Source organism: Pogona vitticeps, chromosome 3 (assembly GCF_051106095.1).
Source record: "Pogona vitticeps strain Pit_001003342236 chromosome 3, PviZW2.1, whole genome shotgun sequence".
In the NCBI taxonomy this organism is placed as follows: Eukaryota; Metazoa; Chordata; class Lepidosauria; order Squamata; family Agamidae; genus Pogona; species Pogona vitticeps.
Genome location: NC_135785.1, coordinates 82457860 through 82478049, shown reverse-complemented (window position 1 = coordinate 82478049; position 20190 = coordinate 82457860). Strand labels below are relative to the sequence as shown.

General features: G+C 41.7%; 1 protein-coding gene across 5 annotated transcripts in view; it reads left to right on the top strand.

Moving 5' to 3' along the window:
• The window catches only part of MYOF (myoferlin), a 104103-nt gene that overhangs the window by 39404 nt on the left and 44509 nt on the right, over positions 1-20190 (top strand). For 4 of the 5 annotated variants that reach the window (XR_013543956.1, XR_013543955.1, XM_072995324.2 and 1 more), the window contains exons 17-26: positions 467-505; positions 3037-3161; positions 4665-4781; positions 7399-7576; positions 8995-9119; positions 9794-9900; positions 10851-11043; positions 12464-12619; positions 14943-15074; positions 16950-17113. Coding sequence is in view for 3 of the 5 variants with exons in the window: in XM_072995324.2 (XP_072851425.2) it covers positions 467-505; positions 3037-3161; positions 4665-4781; positions 7399-7576; positions 8995-9119; positions 9794-9900; positions 10851-11043; positions 12464-12619; positions 14943-15074; positions 16950-17113 (1336 nt within the window). In the remaining 2 variants the exon portion in view is untranslated. The remainder of the gene's footprint in view (positions 1-466; positions 506-3036; positions 3162-4664; positions 4782-7398; positions 7577-8994; positions 9120-9793; positions 9901-10850; positions 11044-12463; positions 12620-14942; positions 15075-16949; positions 17114-20190) is intronic. The other variant, XM_020782899.3, reaches the window with a different exon arrangement.

The window sequence follows — 20190 nt, the reverse complement described above, 5'->3', positions numbered from 1 at the left end:
AACAGAAGGGTGTGTGTGAACTATATCTTGTGTCACGATAGCACAGTAGGGTATTGTTGCAACATCCCCTTCCCAAAAAAGAACAGTTGCACTGTGCATTTATTTGGAAAAGTGTTTACTGAAGTGTGGTTTCATTTTTCTTGAAGATCGTTTAGTCTAGGTGACTGGCCTTTAGAAGGATTCTGTGAATTGGCACCCTTGATCTTAAATCCTTGCATTTGCTTGTTATTGGCCGATGTTCTCTTTAATACTTATTGCAATGCCCTGCTGTGTGGTGACATAAGAACTGTTGGTACAGTTTCTTCTAAGGACTGCATTGTTTATAGAGCAGACTTCAGGATTAGTCATTATTCTTAAAGCTAAATTCCTTAGTCAATAAAGATTTGCTTTGAGCAGAAATTTTATATGTTTACTCGTTGAGTTCTGTTATATCTCAAGTAATGATTTTTCTTTTTATAATATGTAGAGTTTTCATCTTCGGTTGCTGGGGCTTCACCATATGAAGGTTCATAATCATATCTTGGAATGTAACATGATTCTGTGGCCAAATTAGTTTAAATCCAAATATTTAAACTATGTTTTGCTTGAATCTTTGCAGTGTTATGCTATCATTTGTGAAAATTATTCTGAACCTATCAGGCATGGGGACATGATTGCAAAAAAATTATCTTTGGCTTTGCATGGCTTTATTTCAGAGATTAACATGTGGATTTCTAATTTTACTACTTATACTGACCTAATTTGCATAAGAGAAATGCTACTGCATGAGCTGCGGCTGGTGGTTTGAGATCTTAGTGGCTCTTTGGGTTTAATGAGAGGTCAGAAACAGATTTTTATCTATAAGGTTGATAATAGCTTATCTTTAAATAGATTGGCATCAAGTGCTGTGATTTCCTTTCCTCCCAAATAAATAAATTAAAAGAGATTTAATAGAAACAGGTGCAATATGTAAGTGAATTGCCTCTGACAGGAATCCATCTTCCCCATACAGCTGCTTTGCTTTCTCCTGTTTTTGAAAATGTGGCACTTATAACCAAGCACAGTTTGAAAAGAAAATCAGTAACTGCTTAGCTAGAATCACATTTCTTTGCTCAGCTGCATTTTAAATTCAACTGTGATTACATTTACAAGGAAATAAGCCCATCCTCATCTATAAGACAAATGTTGTGATAACGCCTTTACATTTCCTAGGACATGCGTATCTGTTAGAATCTATGAGCAACTGATTTTTTTTGTGGAAACCAAATAGTATGTTTTCTTGCCCACTGCAAAGACATGGAGACACAAATATGAGTGAGTCACACTTCTGGGGCCTCTGGAAATAAGGAATAATAAAGAGTTGGAAATCTCACTTCTGGATGATGTGCACTCTGTTGTTTAGGGAGCAGTTGCAGCTGTGACTTCAGGAGGCTAAGAGTTTTTCTCAGTACTTATTTCCAGTATTTAATTACAACTGATTATTGGAAGATGATAATAGTTGTGTCGAAGAAGGGATTTTGGCAAATGTTGCTTGCGGTGGAAGCAAGAAATTTATTCTGCTTCATAACCATGAATGATGCAGGATTTACACCCTTCTTTGTACTTGACACATACACCCCGATCTCTTGCAACAGCTAATGGAAAAGCAAGATTTTTAATTACCACAACCATGTGCGGCTGAATTCTAACCATTTGTCTGTAATACCTTTGAGTATAACAGTAGCTTAGTTGTAATACATGCAAATATGTGAAGAGAGCTTAAAAAAACCTTTTTTTTGACTACAGTTTCCTAGATTACTCCATCCAGAGCAGTGGGAGAATATTAGGAATCACAGTCCCAAAAAGTAACTTTTCTAAACTGTGTGTGTGTGTTTGTGAATGCCACTGACTTCCAGTTTCAGTTCAATTAACATTTGAATAGGGGTCCTGTCTTTAATGTCAAATGAAAGAACAGGTGAGAAGATTACCAGTATAGCCAGAGCTTGCCTACCCATGTTCATGGCAGAGGTTTCCCAAAGATGAATTGCCTTTCAGCTTTTAAAAAACGAGATACTTGCACATTCAACCGAAAGAAAATATTTACTGATAACGGCCAACAAAGCTCTGGCTGCAGATGTAGTTGTCTGCTACGGATGCCTGTCCCTTTTTTTGATCTTATGCAGAGATACCAATACTGTATAGAGAGCAGTTTCAGAAGAGGTAGCTATGTACTAGCGGGGGGGGGGGGGAATAAAGAAGACAAAAATGTTGTGGCACCTTAAAGACTAACTGCTGTATTTTAATGTGGGATTTTGTGGACATGTCTGAGGGAGTGGACTTGTCCACCAAAGCTCACATTAAAATACAGTATAACAATTAGTCTTTAAGGTGCCACAGTGTTTTCTATCTTCTTTATTTTTTAATTTATTTTTTTCTCTCTGATAATATAAAAAAGTATATTTTTCAGCTCTTTTGCAAAAATGGAATTCTGTTGGCATGAATCTGACCAAGCCAGTTTAGTCTATAATACTTTTTTTTAAAAAAAATGTTTTTGCCAAAGCTGAAACTTGTATCTCATATTCATATCTCTGAACCCCGTCTTTCTGGATACCACAGTGTGCAAGCTGCTGCATTTACTGAGATGTTATGTAGATTTCTTTATTTAATTTATTTATTTAAAACATTTTTACCTCCCCTTTCTCCTTAAAAAGGACCCAAGGTGGCTTATATAATTTAAAAACTATATTTAAAAGCTCAAAACAATAAGTATCAGACAAATTGTCAATTAAAAATGGCCAACAAAATTAATACCAAAAACACATTCAAAGCAATAAGCAAGAAATGATGTTATCTTGTACATGTGAACTCTCTGTAGACTTTTATGATTGGAGTAGAAATATGAATGGAAGTAGTAACTTGTAAAACATTAACATTTTGTTTACACCATGGAATAAAATGTTCTTATTTTGCTAACAACTAACATTTTAACCTTCTAGTTTGCTGCAACTAAATTAATGCTTACATCTTGATAGTTCCTTATAACCCCTGTATGTTCTAACCATAATGTTTGCCTATTAGCAAATACTGGAGAGACAGAAGTGGGCTTTTTACCAACGTTTGGGCCTTGCTACTTGAACCTGTATGGAAGTCCAAGAGAATATACTGGATTCCCAGATCCATATGATGAGCTGAATTCTGGAAAGGTTAGTTTATTGTTTTGAAGGTACCTCAGGCAAAGACACGTTGGAGCAGATGAACAAACCATGGATCTTCTGTGCATAATGTGTGTTCCATAACGCTTGAATGCAGTAGTCTTGCTCCTTCAACAAGAGAGAGAAATTATCCAAAAAAAGAAGGATGGTTGAAGGATGGAGATGGAATGTGTCTACTCACTCTCAGGTTACCAGCAATCGACCCACCCATTTAATTTTTTTTGTAAACAAGATACGTGGGGGAGATGTGTGCCTTATTTCTCTGGGTTATCAGGGTAGAGACAAGTTAGATGATTTACATTCAGAAATCAAAATAAACAAACTGTGAAGTGCCATGCTTTAGCCAGCTGCTCCTGCTTATAGTAGGAGTGACTGGGTAATATGTACTAGTCTTGGCTATTGTTCTAGTTGAAGACAGCTTATAATTCGTTTGCAGGGAATAATTCTGCTTCATGGCTTCGTGCAATCACTGAAGTGTATAATTCATCGACAGACCAGTGAAATTGTGTTTTTAAAAGATTTCAGCCTTAAGGGCTCTTTTACATGCAAATTCAATATGTTAGATATAGACAAAGGCTACCGGCTCTAATTGCGTGTCTGCATTTTCTTTCTCCCGTGAAGCTCTGATATCTTGTTTCAGCACAAGGACATAAGTGTCCAACCCACACTGATGGCATGCGAAGGAAGGGTGACAAGGTGTTACTGCTAAACTCACACAGTGTGTGACTTTTTAGCCAGCCGCCCTTTGAAGCCTCCCACTTACAAAGGAATATGTAACTTTTTAAAAAGCTTGGGCTGAAGATGTGGTTCTTTAAGTAAAAGGAATATAAAATCTCAAGATGAGGCATTTTTGCCTTCAAGTGTCATTCATGAATGGCATCAGTGTTAAACATTACACACAATTCTTTCTCAAATTCCCAGCGCTTTTGTCCACTTACAATATGCGGAATGCATATTGTTTGATCCCTCTAGAGAGAATGTGGGCATACAGAAGCAGCAGGCTTCCACTCAGATCTCCCTCGCTGGATGGAGAAATCACGCACACAGATGGCTGCTTCTTTCCCAAGCCCAGTTCAAGCAGGCAGGGCTGTGCGTGCGTAGCTCTGTAAAGAAAGCCGAGGTGGCAACAATAAGCTGTTGGGAAGGCAGGACAACAGGCTGAATGCCCTCCTCCCACTCCTCTGCCGTGCCAAACGGTTGATTTGGTGAGAGTCTAGTCTTTTTTTAAACAGTTGCATGTGCTAAAATGCTGGAATCCTGAACTCAGGGGCACAAGCGAAAGCATGCTTTGTGAGTTTCAATAGCAAAACTTGGATTGGTGCCTTAGCCATTTCTTCATTTACCAAAGCAGTAAAGAGAGGCATTGTTTTGCAATTGTGAAAAAAGTTACATTTATGGGGAGAATACTGACAGTGCACATGTCGATCACAGTAGAAAAAGTCTTTGTTGTCTTAGCTTGTTTGTGTCTTAGGGAGTTTCCTGTTTGTCTTTTAGGGAGAAGGTGTAGCTTACAGAGGCAGAATCTTGGTCGAACTATCTACGTTGCTTGATAGTGAACCTCTTTCTAAGAAGATTGAGATGATACCCAGTGATGATGTACTAGTGGTTGAAGTAAGTACTGTTTTGTTTCTCAGTGCAAGAGATACACAGCTCTGGAATATTTCAAGCTTTCTCCTGCTGGGAAATAACGTGGCTTTCAAGTCCCACATATACCAATGAACAGGTTTAAATGCAATTCTCATTTTTCCAAGTGTTTAAATAATGTGCAAAACTGCAACTGGTCTGCTGCAATAAAATAGTAAAGAGCATTTTATTATGCACTGTACAGCAATTCTACCTTGACTTTTAGGATAAATCCTCACAAAGCAGTTCACAGTAAAGATGTTGAAAACCAAAGCAGTTGAGCATGCATAAGTACATTAGTCCCAGATTTCAAAACAGATCTTGCTCAGGTCACTGTGAAACTGCATTTGTGTCCTTTAGAAACCAGCTCCCTGTATGATTTCCCCTCTCATTTCCTTGACTTCCAAGGCAGGAATTACATATTTGCAGATAATTCTTAGTAAGCTTTTTACTTCAGCTTATCTGCAACCAGGCATGAAACGGCTGGAAACGCACATCCTGTTTTAATGCAATTCCTCACATTATGGCAAGCTGCGGAGCAGTCCCACCAATGCTGGGGGGCATCCTGACTACTGACAGCATCGGGGTTGGAGCAGCAGCTGAGAGTCCTCACGTCCTCAACGTGCAGTGAAAAAGAAGCCACTGGAACTGAGCTCCCAGGCAAGAACAATGTCGCCAGCTGGCCGGCCAGTGCTGAGGTAGCCAGAAAGCCTTCCAGCACTGGCTGACCAGCAACATTGTTCTGGCCCGAGGCTGGACAGCTCCAGTGGCTATATTTTCACTGCAAGGACTCTGTTGCCCTGACCAAAGCACTGTTACTTTACTTTACTTTATTTAGACTTATACCCCGCACCTCTAGACAAAGTCTACTCGTTATTAATCAGGAAGCATCCCAGGACTGGCTGGCTGGAAATGGACACCCTACTGCAGTTTTTAAAAGTGTGGATTGGTGCCATTTTAAAAACCACAGTAGGGCTTGTGCAGTGACAGATATTGCTGTAAGTTCAATGTGGCTTTAAGGCAGTGTGTCGTTTTGACTACCTTGAAACAACCCCCCCCCCTCATCTCAACAAAGTTCATTTAGAAGGTTTGTCATTAGATTAGATAATCCAGCCTTCCTGGCTGACTGGTTCAAGTGTATCAATAGGGGCAGATTCAAAAAGTGTGCCCACATGTACAGCCAAAACATTGTGGTTGCTCCAATACCCTAAAAACCCAACATGTAAACATTGGTTGGCTGAAAATGACACCGCGCTAAAGAGGCAGACAAATTTATTGTGGCATAAGCTTTATTAGACTGGAGTCCACTTTATCTAATGTCTGGAGTGTTCTCCTCATTTAGCAGGTATATAATACTGTGGCAGCCTTCTCCAACCTGTTGCCTTCCAGAATTTTGGAACTATATTTTCCATACACACTAGGTGCAAGATGTTGAGGAGGCATAGTCATTGGTTAGGCATCATGGGTATTGTAATCCAAAGTGTCCAGAGGCAACAAGTTGTAGAAGCCCATAGTAGTAGTAGGTAGGAGTGTATGTGTGTGTGATTGCATCTGTGTTTGTCTCTTTAGCTGCCATCTGTCTTGGTGTTTACTATGGCTTCACTGCTACATAACTTTAAAAAAAAACTCTTTGGGACAGTCTGAAGATAATGATACCTTAGTTTGTAGTCTGCGATTGCACTTGGGAAGAAATCCTATTACAACCTGTGAGTTTGCTTCTAGAGAAAACATGGCTTCGCTTGGTCTCTTGGAGCACCAAAGCAAAGTGGAATGGCGATTGATTTCTCCCCCCTCCCCCCAGTTATAATAATGGGACAAAGATCCAATCAGCTTCACATTTCTACGCCAGCTGAATGTCCCAGCAGTCATATCTTTCCCTTGTGAATTGTGGACCATGAAAATCTGTATGTTTTAACCACGTCGGATGGTTCAGAAGAAGCCTTGAGAAGCCACTTGGAAAAGTGCCATAGTGCTCATTTAGAGCTGTAACTGTGATGGCAGAAAGAAATGGTGACTCTCCTTCCTTTACCAATTAACTTGTGCATTTCTTTTTTGAATTGCTAGAGGCAGAAGGCTATTCTTAATGTACTTATTAATTAACAAAGCTCAGGCCAATAACTTTTTCAGACTACGGTGTTCAAAATACCCCAGCCAACATGCTGGGTAAAGAATTTGGAGAGTTGTAGTCCAAAAATGCAAATTTTCTGAGCTTTGGTTATTAGATGTTTGATCTTGTTCCACCCCCCCATCCGTCATTCTTAATCGTAAATGCATATATACATTGGCCAGTCAATCCTGTGACTCTTCAGTGTTGTCATCTGCCATAGTCATGCTGGTGGTGATGATTTTATGGCTTTGATTAATTCCATGCCTTGTTCTGTGGCTCTTCATGTCTTCCTAGGGCAAAGGGGATACCTGGCAGTGTAGGTTGGTAGGAAGCTTTTAATTTTCCAAAACAGCCGTGGCACACCCAATTGCTGCTAATGCCACTAGACACCAGCAGCTTAACTTACACCAACAGGGTTCTGGCTATTTTATCTTAGGTGGTTTTTTATTCTACAAATGTCAGTATTAATTAAAGCACCGTATCTGTTTGAACCTACAGAAATATCAGCGGAGAAGACAATACAGCCTTTGTACTGTGTTTCATTCTGCCACAATGTTGCAAGATATTGGGGAGGCAATTCAGTTTGAAGTTAGCATCGGAAATTACGGCAATAAATTTGATACCACGTGTAAGCCACTGGCATCAACAACTCTGTACAGCTGTGCTGTATTTGATGGTATGTACTAGTTCTGTATAAAATTAGCAATAAAGATATCTTGGGATAGGTGTCTATGTGGGAAGACAAATTTCTATTTTATTCCTGTTTGGGAAGCCATAGAATTAAAATGAGTGAAGAAAGAGCTGCCATAAGCTCTTTTGTTGTATTCAAAAAACAAGGAAGACAAAACCGTTTCAGAACTTCATTAACAGAGCATTGTGTGCATCCTTCAAGGCTCTTTTTAGTTAGCCCGGCCACAGAATATGAATGAGACCATTAGAATTCAAGATGATATGCCGTGGCTGAATGGGCAGCTTGATATATCAATAGTAATGATACATTGTAATTGTATTAATTGGATAGAACACTAGCATTTACTTTTTCTAAAGCTTTAGTACTGATCAAATAAAATATACATATGATGCCGCTTGCTCTGTTAACTGGGGGAAAATAATTGAGGGTCATCCCAGACAATCAATTTGTAACACAACGGATGCCCAGTTTTGGCCTGTTTGTTATATAACATGCTTCATCCGAAAGGGTGGGGTGGGGGCAAAGCATGACCTCTGGACTACATTTGACTCCACAGAGTCCCTATGGCAGAATCAGTCCTCCGGCATCCTTCCAATCCCCAAAACATCTTGAACCATGAAATAAAATAATTTTTAATGTTATCATCACCCTTCTCCAGTTTTTTTATTTTTGGGGGGGAAGGGGGGCTCCAGACGTTCAGAAGTTTTTCTTTCCTCTCTCAAAGGGAGATATCGACCTAGACAGACAGCTGTGCTGTCTTCAACTCTTCAAGAGGCTGAGAACCTACTCCAGAGAGTTTCCTAACCCCCAAGAGCAGGTTTTTACGATGTATTGGGGGTTCTACAGAAGAGACAGAGATTTGCTGTTGGAAGCCAATTCGGCCAGTGGCAACAGCCCACTGGATCCACCCCAATCTCAAACAAAAAGAACTTCTTTTGAAGCCAGTAGACCCACAGTAATTTATAGGACTGTTCCAATGAAAACTCATCTGCCAAAACAGCTTTTATTGGGTGAAATCTAGTTGGGACTGACCACTAGATAGACTAAAGGGGGTGATTCGGATTGTGGATGTTGTTAAAAGAGCAGCAAGTTATGTTATTCAACTGAATTTTAAGTTTTATTTTTGGGTGTATAAATTTGGATCTTCTGCCTGAGGCAACAAAATTCCCCAGCATCACTGATCGAAGTATCTTGAATAAACCTATTGAAATCCAAGATGAGTATGGGTCTATTGGTAGGAAGACACATCTAGATCCTGGAAAGCAGCCACGACTATAATAACGTGATGAAGCTATCCATAAGTGACCACAAGTAGGAGGATGCCTGAAGAACCATGTTTCTTAATAGTAAGTTCTAGCCATATTGACCCCAAAATCTGTTGACACATTTATGTTTCACCACAGGGAACTATTATTACTATCTGCCTTGGGCGAATACAAAGCCAGTGGTGACATTGATTTCGTATTGGGAGGATATAAGTCATAGGCTTGACCCTCTAAACCTTCTCTTGGGCATAGTAGAAAAACTGGTAAGTTGTCTATGATTGTTTCTCACATAATGCATATGCACGAATGTAGTGGCTATAGGTGTGATCAGATGGTGCTTGGCCCACTTTGGAATAGGCTGTTTTCCCAATGATCACATGATATACATGCAGTTGTGAAACAGCCCATCCTTTAGCCATGCCTACCTACACCTTTTAAGGTCCCTGTCACAGACTACTCTTGTTGTTGTTTTAAGTGCAGGTAGGATTGCCCCATTCTTGGTTTGGTTCCAGGTGCCAAAATAACTTGATTTGGCCCTTAGCACTATGCATCTTGCCCATGATGATGGTAATATTTGCAGTATATCCACAGGTAGCAAATTCTCATCAGCTTGCTCTCACAGCCCAATTTGATTTCAGTTTTGCATTCATCCTCCTGTGTTCCGGGTGACATATTTTCAGCCACCTCCCTCTCTCCTCCCCCTCAGTCTCCAAAGGTTTATCTTCTGAGGCGAAAGTTTTGCAGATTCATGGCATATGTGACTGCAGGATCTGCATGGTGTATTTTGAGAGAGAAAAGTGTATGTGTCCATGGGGCGGTCCTCACCTCAGTGCATGGCAGTAATTATCTGTAAGGACAAGGAGCAAACCATAATGCAAAATGAATCTGAATAACTAACTCATATGAGCCTGTATGATTTTTTTTTTCCAATTTGTAGCAAGCAAACATAGCTGCTTTAAAATCAGGGATACAGGCAAAGCAGCCGGAAAACCAGTTGGCTGAGATATGGCTGAAGCTAATTGATGAACTAATGGAGGACGTAAGGTAAGTTGCTCCAGATCTTTCCTCTTTGGAACTGCCAAAAATGTAATATTCCTCTTGGCAGAGACTGAGCCAGCAATGCCTTCTGCTTGCCAGGTGTCCCAGATGCTCAAGGAGAGAGTGATTGCTCTAGATCCTACTGGCAGAGGCCTCTGGCTAGTATTTTGCAGCCCACTTGTTGTTGTTTGTTGTTTAATTATTAAGTCATGTCCGACTCTTCATGACCTAATGGACCAGAGCACACCAGGCCCTCCTGTCTTCCACTGTCTCCTGGAGTTTGGTCAAATTCATGTTGGTAGCTTCAGTGACACCATCCATCTATCTTGTCCTTTTTCATCCCCTTCTCCTCTTGCCTTCACACTTTCCCAACATCAGGGGCTTTTCCAGGGAGTCTTCTCTTCTCATGAGGTGGCCAAAGCATTGAAGCCTCAGCTTTACTATCTGTCCTTCTAGTGAGCACTCAGGGTTGATTTCCTTTAGAATGGATAGGTTTGTTCTCCTTGCAGTCCAGGGGACTCTCAAGAGCCTCCTCCAGCACCACAATTCAAAAGCATCAATTCTTTGGCGGTCAGCCTTCTTTATGGTCCAGCTCTCACTTCCATACATCACTACAGGAAAAACCATAGCTTTGACTATGTGGACCTTTGTCGGCAAGGTGATGTCTCTGCTTTTTAAGATGCTGTCTAGGTTTGTCATTGCTTTCCTCCCAAGAAGGACGCATCTTTTAATTTTGTCGCTGCTGTCCCCATCTGCAGTGATCATGGAGCCGAAGAAAGTGAAATCTCTCACTGCCTCCGTATCTTCCCCTTCTCTTTGCCAGGAGATGATGGGACCAGTGGCCATGATCTAAGACCACTGCTTACAGTTTTATTGAGACCTGGTTGCCTACATAGGTCTTTTTGCAATTAGTATTTTAACACTTAGGCCTCCTGACACTGTTTTTTCCCTTCCAGCAATGAACTCCCTCGCCTAGAAGGCAAGCACAATGTCACCCTTCTAGACACACAGATCCGCAAACTGCGGCTTAAATCGCTCCACCAAATCCAGGAGGCAGCGGCAAGGATGAGGAATGAAGCAACAGATGTGAGGGCTGCCCTGACAGAAATTGAAGACTGGCTGCATAAATTAATACAACTATCTGAAGAGGTTTGTCCTCTCTGTTGGTCTGTCTGTATGTGTACATATATGCCAGGTGTATGTGGTGTGCATGTGTGTGTGTTTTTACATATACATATATTTCCAGTATGTGTGTGAGTGTGTGTGTAGCTGACCAGTTAGCTCAGTGAATTAGGGTTGCAAGTTCAGTTCCCCACTGTGCATCCTCAAAAAGCCAGCCCGTATGGCCATGGACAAGCTGCACAGTTCCAGAGTGACACAACAACAAGGGGATGATAAAGACGTTGGAACACTCCCTCCAAGGACACCATGAAGAGGGTTGCCTTGAGCCAGAACTGGCTTGACAGCGCACAATAATGTGTATGTGTATACAGATATGTATATACATAGTGCATATATAGTGTTCGTGCAAAGACTATACAATAATTTTGGAGAACTGTGTAAAACTAAGTGTATTTTTAAATTTTTTAAAAATGTCTTTTTCAATTAAAAAATGTTTTAAAATGTTTTTTAAAATTTTAAATGTTTTGAAGATCTGTGGAAGACTAAATAATTTTTACATGTTTTTAAACTGTTTTTAATCTTAAGATATGCTAAACTGTTTTTAATATGATATTTATACAGTATCGTCCAACTGTTGTTTGTTTTATAGTTGTTGTGTGCTGCCTTGGGTCCCTTACGGGGAGAAAGGTGCCATAGAAATGAAATGAAAGTGTACATGCGCAAGGGTAGGGCTGCATAGCCTGCAAGCCACATGCACCCTCATGCCTTCCCAACAACACTGCCAGTTTCTTCCCTCTCTGGCCATGCTAGCTGAGCCTGGTATGCCTGGCCTGACTGCTGTTGGTAAAATGGTCCCAAGCCCCAGGGAATATTTGGCTGCTGGATGAACCCCTTTTGGCTCCTGTGACCGTTGCCCCAAGCAGCCCTGGTCAGCAGGAGATTTTGGATCTGTGACTCCACTGCTCTCTGGTTCCCTCTTCTCATCATTGCCTCATCGTTTTTCTTTCCACAAAACACTGCTCAGAGATGGGATGAAGCCTGAGCGAATGCAGCTGATTGGGCAGGAGTAGATGTTGCAAGTGCAGTCTGGGAAGAAGAGGAAAATCTTAAGGGCTTGAGAGAGAGAGAGAGTGAGTGGGGGGGGGAGACAAATAATTAAATCTGGAGAAAAGGCATACTAGACTGAGGGGGAGCTAGATATGTGTACACATATTCAGTGCCCAGGCCCCTTTTGGGAGCCCTATATGTCCTGAAGAGTCTTCGAGGCCTTTCTCTGAGTTACCTAGCATTTGCAGTACAGTGGGAAGAGAAGGAACACCTTTTGGCAGTGGTACCCCCAAGTAGAATTCCCCTTCTAAGACGTCTATGAATAGCATTGGATTATAACAAGTGATGTTCTCTTTACAAAACTTGTTTTCCATATCCTCTCCCTGACTGAAAACAACAGCCACAAAACAGCATGCCTGACGTGATTATTTGGATGATCCGGGGGGAGAAGAGGCTGGCCTATGCCCGCATTCCTGCTCACGAGGTCTTATATTCTACCTCATGTCCTGGAGGATCTGGAAAATATTGCGGAAAGACCCGGACTGTCTTTTTAAAGGTAATCGGAAGCCAGAGCTTGGAAGTCACAAGTCACAACCAATGTAGTTACCTGTAGGAGGCCACTTTTTGTGCTACGCAAGGAGAACAACATTACATTGCAGAAATAATGAAAAAGAAGGAACAAAACCACTTTATTTGCATAGCTGATAACATTGTCTATTTACCTTAAATGCTATGTAAAAGTATCTTACTTTAAAATGGCATTTTAAGAAGATGGATTTTAATGGCACTTAAAATGGCATTTTAAGAAGATGGATTTTAATGGCATTTTAGAAGAACGTTTGCAGGAATTTTCCACATTTTATGCCATTGTCGTCTCAATTCTAAGATTTTCCTTTAACAAAAACCGCAGTGAAAATTAACCTCAAAAGCAAACACGGAATTGATGCTGCAAGTTACCTTTAAAGAAGGATGATAAATGACCTCCCAAGTGCTCTAATAAGTAACAGAAACAAAGCACATTGTAAAAGCTGCTTGCTGAATTCTGCCTAAGTCTAATCAGATGAATTTTTGCTGAACATGTGGGGCTTTAGTCTTTGCTCTGGCCTATGGCTTGGAAATTGGTTGTCTTTAGTGCAAGTCTGGTAAAGAAAATAAGTCAGAATGCAACTTATCAAGAACAATTTTGTAAAGAGGGGATATAACATTTAGATAATCTGTCTAAGCTACGAATGTGTGGCATTTCATTGCTTTCTTATGACTATTAATCCCCCCAAGCTATTACAGTATTCCCCAAGCCAAACTGCCTTTGGGAAACAGATGAAATTAACAAGTACAGGCTTCCATCAGCCTCAAGGATCCGTGAAAGATGCCACTTACTCGTGTCTCTGTAAGGTTGTCTGATTTTGTCTGCTAATCAGGGTCAGGCTTGGTTAGTATTTTTATTGGGTGTGGGTGGGAGACTACCAGAGAATTCTAGAAGTGATATGAAAGAGTCCTGCCTGAAATCCTGATTGGCAGCTGTTGATCAGAGCTCACAAGATTGAACAAGAAACAACAAGGGTCCGATTCAGTACAAGGTACTTTTCTCAGTGTATGACTATTTGGGCCACCTTTTTTCTGCCAATAACCTCTGGTTGGGAGCAATGCAGCATATAAATGAAACTACTACTACTACTACTACTACTACTACTACTACTACTACTACTACTACTACTACTACTACTACTACTAATAATAATAATAATAATAATAATAATAATAATAATAATAATAATAATAATAATAATAATAATAATAATAATAATAATAACCATTGTATAGCAGCACAGGAAGCAGGAGGCTTTCAGCCCTCATTTGTCAGCTGGAGGCAAAGGTGGAGCGGAGTGTGTGTGAGGCTGCTATTGCACTGTGCAAGGACATGACTGCTGAATGTGGATTGGTGAGGGTTTCACACTGAAACAAATGCTCGTGGCTGTTAGTATCAGGGCCATTCCTTCTCTCACCAAAATTACGCCTGCCCAGGACTGGCAGAGGTGCTAATCACAGTCACTGACACCTTCTAGGACCGGAGGCGAAATGCAGGAAGACACACACCCCTGCCCCATGACAGGTCCACTGCTGCTGCTTTTGCCTCATTGGCCACCAATCACTCAAGGCTTTCTATTTCGGCTTTCAGCAATTCTCAACCGGACCCCTTGCACACGGGATGTGTTCTCAGAGAAGTGCCAATTAGAAAGACAAGGGCTGATGAGAGTGTCATTGCCCTATCTGTTTATCATCTTTACTCTTTTTGTGAGCCAGGGCTGGGGAATGCGTGGCCTTCTAGACACTGTTGGATTCCAGCTCCCATCATCCCTGATCCTTGGCCATGCTAGGTGGGGCTTATAGGAACTGAAGTCCAACAACTTCTGAAGAGCAGCAGTTTGCCCATGGGTCTTCCCCTTTAAATGAAACATCTGAGCTGTCAGTAGTAGGAGAGGATATTCAACCCTTTTATAACAAGGAAACCTTAGGAATGATTAGAATTGCAAAGTTCTCAGAACTTGATAGTGGCAAACACATTCTTGGGTGAGGGTTGGGAACAGAAAAAACAGGAAAGGAGTTAGCAGTCTGGTAGTGCTTGTTTCCTGCACCTTGGTAAATCAAGGACAATGTTCTACATCAAAATTGTTTCTGGGTACTGTTGAACTCAGAAAATCCCTGCTTTTTGCTACTGTTTTGAAGTTCCCTTTAACATTAACATGCATAGGCAAGCACATACAGTATGTGTCAATCAGCTGCCAATGAAGGGCAAAACATAAGCCTCTCTATTGTGCATATTCTGTCACAGTGGAAGTCAACTGTTTTTTTTTTCCTGTTTCTTTTCTCAATTGTTTTAGTACCCAATGGACAAAAACAATGGCATCAAGATCCCTGTGCAGTTGCGAGTTAACGTTTGGCTTGGCTTGAGTGCAGTTGAAAAGAAGTTCAATAGCTTTGCAGAAGGAACATTCAGTGTCTTTGCTGAAATGGTAGGTGCACTAATCACTACTCTAGAACACTTGGAAGCTGAGCTATGCAGGAATGTTTCATCTGTATTTTGAAGTAAACCAACACAACTCACACTTCTCCGACTATTATGCCTAGGGGAACACATTTATACTTTGGATTTTGCAGGTCTCTGAATTCTGTGAGTGGTTCTTTGATCAAAGGCTGCACTAAGAATGTGAATATTGAGGAAAAATACATCACCAATGTGTGTGTGTGTGTGTGTGTGTGTGTGTGTGTGTGTGTGAGAGAGAGAGAGAGTTAGGGAAAGTTCTCTGAATTTTAATTTTTTTAATAGTTGTTTTTATGTTATGATTAGTCCACTCGTTTTAGTACAGTAATCCTTTGCATGTTTTCATCAGTACTTGTTTTTAACTCTATCCATCTTAACACGGTTGGGTCCCAGTTGTGGAAGAAAGGCAGGGTATAAATACACACGTACACTGCATTTGAAAATAAGCACAAATGTTCATGAAGTTGTTTGGTTTTTTAAAAAATAATTTCAGAATGATTTGGAAGTTGCTCATTCCTGACTTAGGATCAAATACATACGGATTTGACACAGACAAGATACACAGTGGTTTATACTAAAATTTGTACTAAACTTTGGAGGCCAGGTTCATTTATTTTCTTTTTCTTCCAAGCATTATGAGGGTGTGGTCTACTATGAAGTTCTCCTATAATTAAAAACTCTCAACCACTACACCACACTGGCTGTAAGTGCCTCCTTACACAGCACACTGTTAAGAAGCAGTCCTATTCAAAGCATAGGTTGGCAGAGAGGAGCCAAAGTATGCTTTGAATATGGAAGGTTCCAGATTCAGCCTTGCTAGTACTGGTTAGAAAAGGATGATGTATCAGGAAATGAAAATGTACCTGACCAACTGAGAGAGTGGCTACCGGTCAGATTAGGATGCTGATGACCCCATAGACTGACTGTGGGTCAAGATAAACATTCGGTCATCGTCCGTCGTTGTTTAGTTGTGTCCGACTCTTTGTGACCCCATGGACCAGAGCACGCCAGGCCCTCCTGTCTTCCACTGCCTCCCAGAGTTGGGTCAAATTCATGTTGGTAGCTTCAATGACACTGTCCATCCATCTCGTTCTCTGTCGTCCCCTTCTCCTCTTGCCTTCACACTTTCCCAACATCAGGGCCTTTTCCAGGGAGTCTTCTCTTCTCATGAGATGGCCAAAGTACTGGAGCCTCAGCTTCAGGATCTGTCCTTCCAGTGAGCACTCAGGGTTGATTTCCTTTAGAATTGATAGGTTTGTTCTCCTTGCAGTCCAGGAGATAAACATAAAGATAAACATTAGGGGGAATTTATTAAATGTTTTGAATGTTTTATGTTAATGTATTTTATGCTTTGATGGTATTATTTATTCTCATTTTATTATTTTATTCTTTGTTTTGTTGGTTCTATTTTAGTCATGTGTTTCTATGTATTGTAAACCATCCAGAGTAAATGAATGAATGAATGAATGAATATAACAGTTATTTATTATTTATTTAAAATATTTTTATCCTGCTTTTTTCCTTAAAAAGAGCCCAAGGCAGTTTCCCTTCCCAAAATGGGATTTCCCCATAGATAGATGTTAGCTATTTCACTTGCCAAGTTGTGCGTGTTTGCCTTCTGATGAACAATCACTAATCCATGCACACTCGATGTAAGATGTGTAATTGAGAAAAATAACTACAGTACAATATAACAAAATCACTATGACAGATTCATTTGACCACTGGAGGGAGCACCTCCTCTCAAAACATGTACTATGTGACCTGAAGTCAGTGAGATGTGTAAGACTTTCCAGTAGTATTTAAAATTGCTCAGTTTTCCTTGGTTTTTTTTTTTTTTTGACAGTATGAGAATCAAGCACTTATGTTTGGAAAGTGGGGAACTTCAGGACTTGTTGGCCGTCACAAGTTTTCTGATGTCACAGGAAAAATCAAACTAAAGAGAGAATACTTTTTGCCTCCCAAAGGATGGGAATGGGAAGGCGAGTGGTTTGTTGATCCTGAAAGAAGGTCAGTTGCTTTGTTTAATTTCTTCTGCCATGAGACAAATGAAGTGGGTGGGAGGGAGCCTGTGTAATTTCCCTGCAAGGATCTTTTAACACTTACTAGAAAGAGGAAAAGGTGCTAAAATACCAAGTTATCTTCCAGAGCAATTCTATTTTACTCTCCCAAGAGTTTCATGGAATGTCCTGTTACATACAGCACTGATGTTACCTGTCTGTCATGGGTTTGGAGGGAAAGTTCCATCCTATGGGGAGTGGAAGGCGGGACATCAGGAGGAGGGGCTGTACTGTATATAGATGTGAAGCCTGTGTGGTGAAGTTCAGGAGACACTGGGATGTGAAGAAGCAGCAGCTGGGAAGAAGAAGCTGGTGTGGGAGTCTGTGTGTCAGACAGGGTACTACTGTGTGTCAGAGTACCAACCTGATAGGTTCAGGTGTCTGTTGGTCCGCCAGAACTGATAGGTTCAGGGTCTGTGCTTCAAGTTAAGGGTTCTGTGTGAACCAAACTGTATGCATGTATGAATGAGAATAAGCCACGTTACTTTATCTTATTCACCTGATCGTTTTATTTTTCCCTGTGTGTATTTAAATAAACCTTATTCTTTTATTTGTTGAAAATCCATCCCTGGTCTGTGTGACTTCTTATAGGGAATGGTTGGTGGCAGCTTAGTTAACGTGTGGCAGATCCCAGTAGGTCTGGGTTTGTCACATTGATTGGTGTCCAGCGTGTGGGATACGACTGGTCCAGTTGTCCAGTGGTCCAGCAAAGCCTTGGCAAGTGTGCCCAGAGCAAGGGGGGTCTAGTCAGGGACAATCTGAGGCGCGTAGGTAATCTTCTAGGTGTACCTCAGGGGGAGGTGCGCTAGTGGAAGAACGTGCCAACTGGGGAGACTAGATTAAGGTGCTCTGAGGCAGCCTGGTTTTGGCGGGAAAAAAGCTGAGGCAAAACTGTGAAATAGAAGTGAGCTAGCTTGCCAGCTGAGAGGCCCAGCAGAGGGGGGTAGGCTCTGGCTCGCAACTGTTGCAAGTTTAGTGCTGAAGGAACAGCAGCAAGCTCTAGAAGGCTGGTTCTGAGGCAAGAAGAAAAAAAAAAAGGTGGTCGTTTTATTTTGAGGCTTGACTTTTTAAAGCAGCCTGTTCTGAGGGGGGATTATGCCCTTGACTCGAAGCCAAGTGGCAGAAATGGGTGAAGTGAAAGACCCCCAGGTTGACCAAGGTTCTGAGGATGAATTTGGCTCAGTGCAGGGTGACAGCACAGGAGAGCAGAACCCAGAACTCAGGAAATTGCTCCTAGCCCAACAGCATGAACTGAGGGTGAGGGAAATGGAGGAAAGGGAAAGAGAGAAACAAAGGCAATTTGAGATAGAGAGGGAGAGAGAGAAAATTGCTCTGGAAAAAGAAAGAATGGCGTTTGAATTAAGAAAACTGGAACTGATGAACCAGAACAATAATAACAATAGGGATTCTGAGGGAGGCCAATTGTCTAAGGCTGACCTGAAGAAATTCCCTGTGTACCACAAGGGAGATTGTCCTGAGGTGTTCCTTTCCCTAGTGGAAAGAGCGTTTGTGGACTTCTCAGTGAGGGAAACTGAGAAGATGACCATCATGCGATCTTTAATCAGTGGTAGCCTGGCTGAGGTCTATGCCGAGATGCCTGAGGAACTGATGAAAGATTTTGCAGAGTTTAAAAAACTGGTGTTTGCAAGACATGGGATAAATGCGGAACAACTGAGGCAAAGATTTAGGTCAATCACCAAGAAGCCAGAGCAGACTTTTACCCAAGTGGGGGCCCAATTGGTGAGGCTGCTTGAGAAATGGCTATCTCAGGAGGGGACAGAGACCTACGAGCAGCTTAAAGATTTGATAGCACTGGAACAGTTCTATTCAGTCCTGCATGGGGAATTGAAATTCCAGGTGAGGGAAAGGAAACCAAAATCTGTGGTAGAAGCAGCCGAGATCGCAGATTTTATTTCGCAAATAAGAAAGCCCTTGGGTGAGGGGAAATCTGTAGGTAAACCCAAAGAAACCTACAGCAAGTACTCTCAGGGACCAGGGAAAAGCCAGCAAGGGGGAGGGGCCCATGGTGAAGGGAAGCCCTCAGACATGAAACCAAGACCTCAGATTTTGGAGGGAAAACCAAAACAAGATGAGAAAGACTCAAAATACACCAGAAAATGTTATTTCTGTCAGGGAAAGGGCCATCTAATCTCAGAGTGTGAGAAATTAAAGCAGCTAAAAGGAATTGTGCCTCAGGATTCTAGTGGAACCAAGCCAAAAGCTGTGTTCTGTGTCCAGAAAGAGCAAGGCTCATTGTCACTGAGGGAGCCTGTTGCCATGGCTGCTCAGTCTGGAACGGCTGCATCTGCTGATCAGGCTGAGGAAGGTGGTCCTCTTGTGGAGGTCAAGCGATGCTTGCTCGTGAGAACAGATTCTCAGTTGTTTGAAACAGCAGGGGTGGACGTAGGAATACTTGACCATCAGTATCGGGGGCTGAGGGACACTTGTTCCCAGGTGACCCTGTGCCATCCAGATATTATTCCTAGGGAATATGTAATCCCAAATGAGAGCATGAAGGTGGCAGGGATTGAGGGGCAGGTGATCTCACTGCCAGTAGCGGAGGTACCTGTGAACTTTCAAGGCTGGAGGGGAGTTTGGCGGCTAGCGATTTCATCGACTCTGCCAGCAGCCGTGCTCGTGGGAAATGACCTGGCTGAACATGTGAAACGGGTGCTAGTGATTACACGTTCACAAGCCACCACGGGGACAGTTCAGGGGGGTACTGATGAGCCAGAGACGGAAGCAGAGGGGAGTTCAGAAGCTGTGGTGGAAACCTTAACCACAGACAGCCGATTTGGCCAAGAGGAAAAGGCAGACGCCACTCTCCAAAAGTGTTTTGAACAGGTGACTGACGCCCAGCTAACACCTGAAACCCCAGTGAGATTTCTAGAGAAAAAGGGGATTTTGTATAGAGAGACCCTGAGGAATATCTCAAAAGGGGGAGATGGGATCCGAAGTCAGCTAGTGGTACCTGAAAAGTATCGCCCCATGATCTTACAAAGGGGGCACTCTGACATGTTTGCTGCG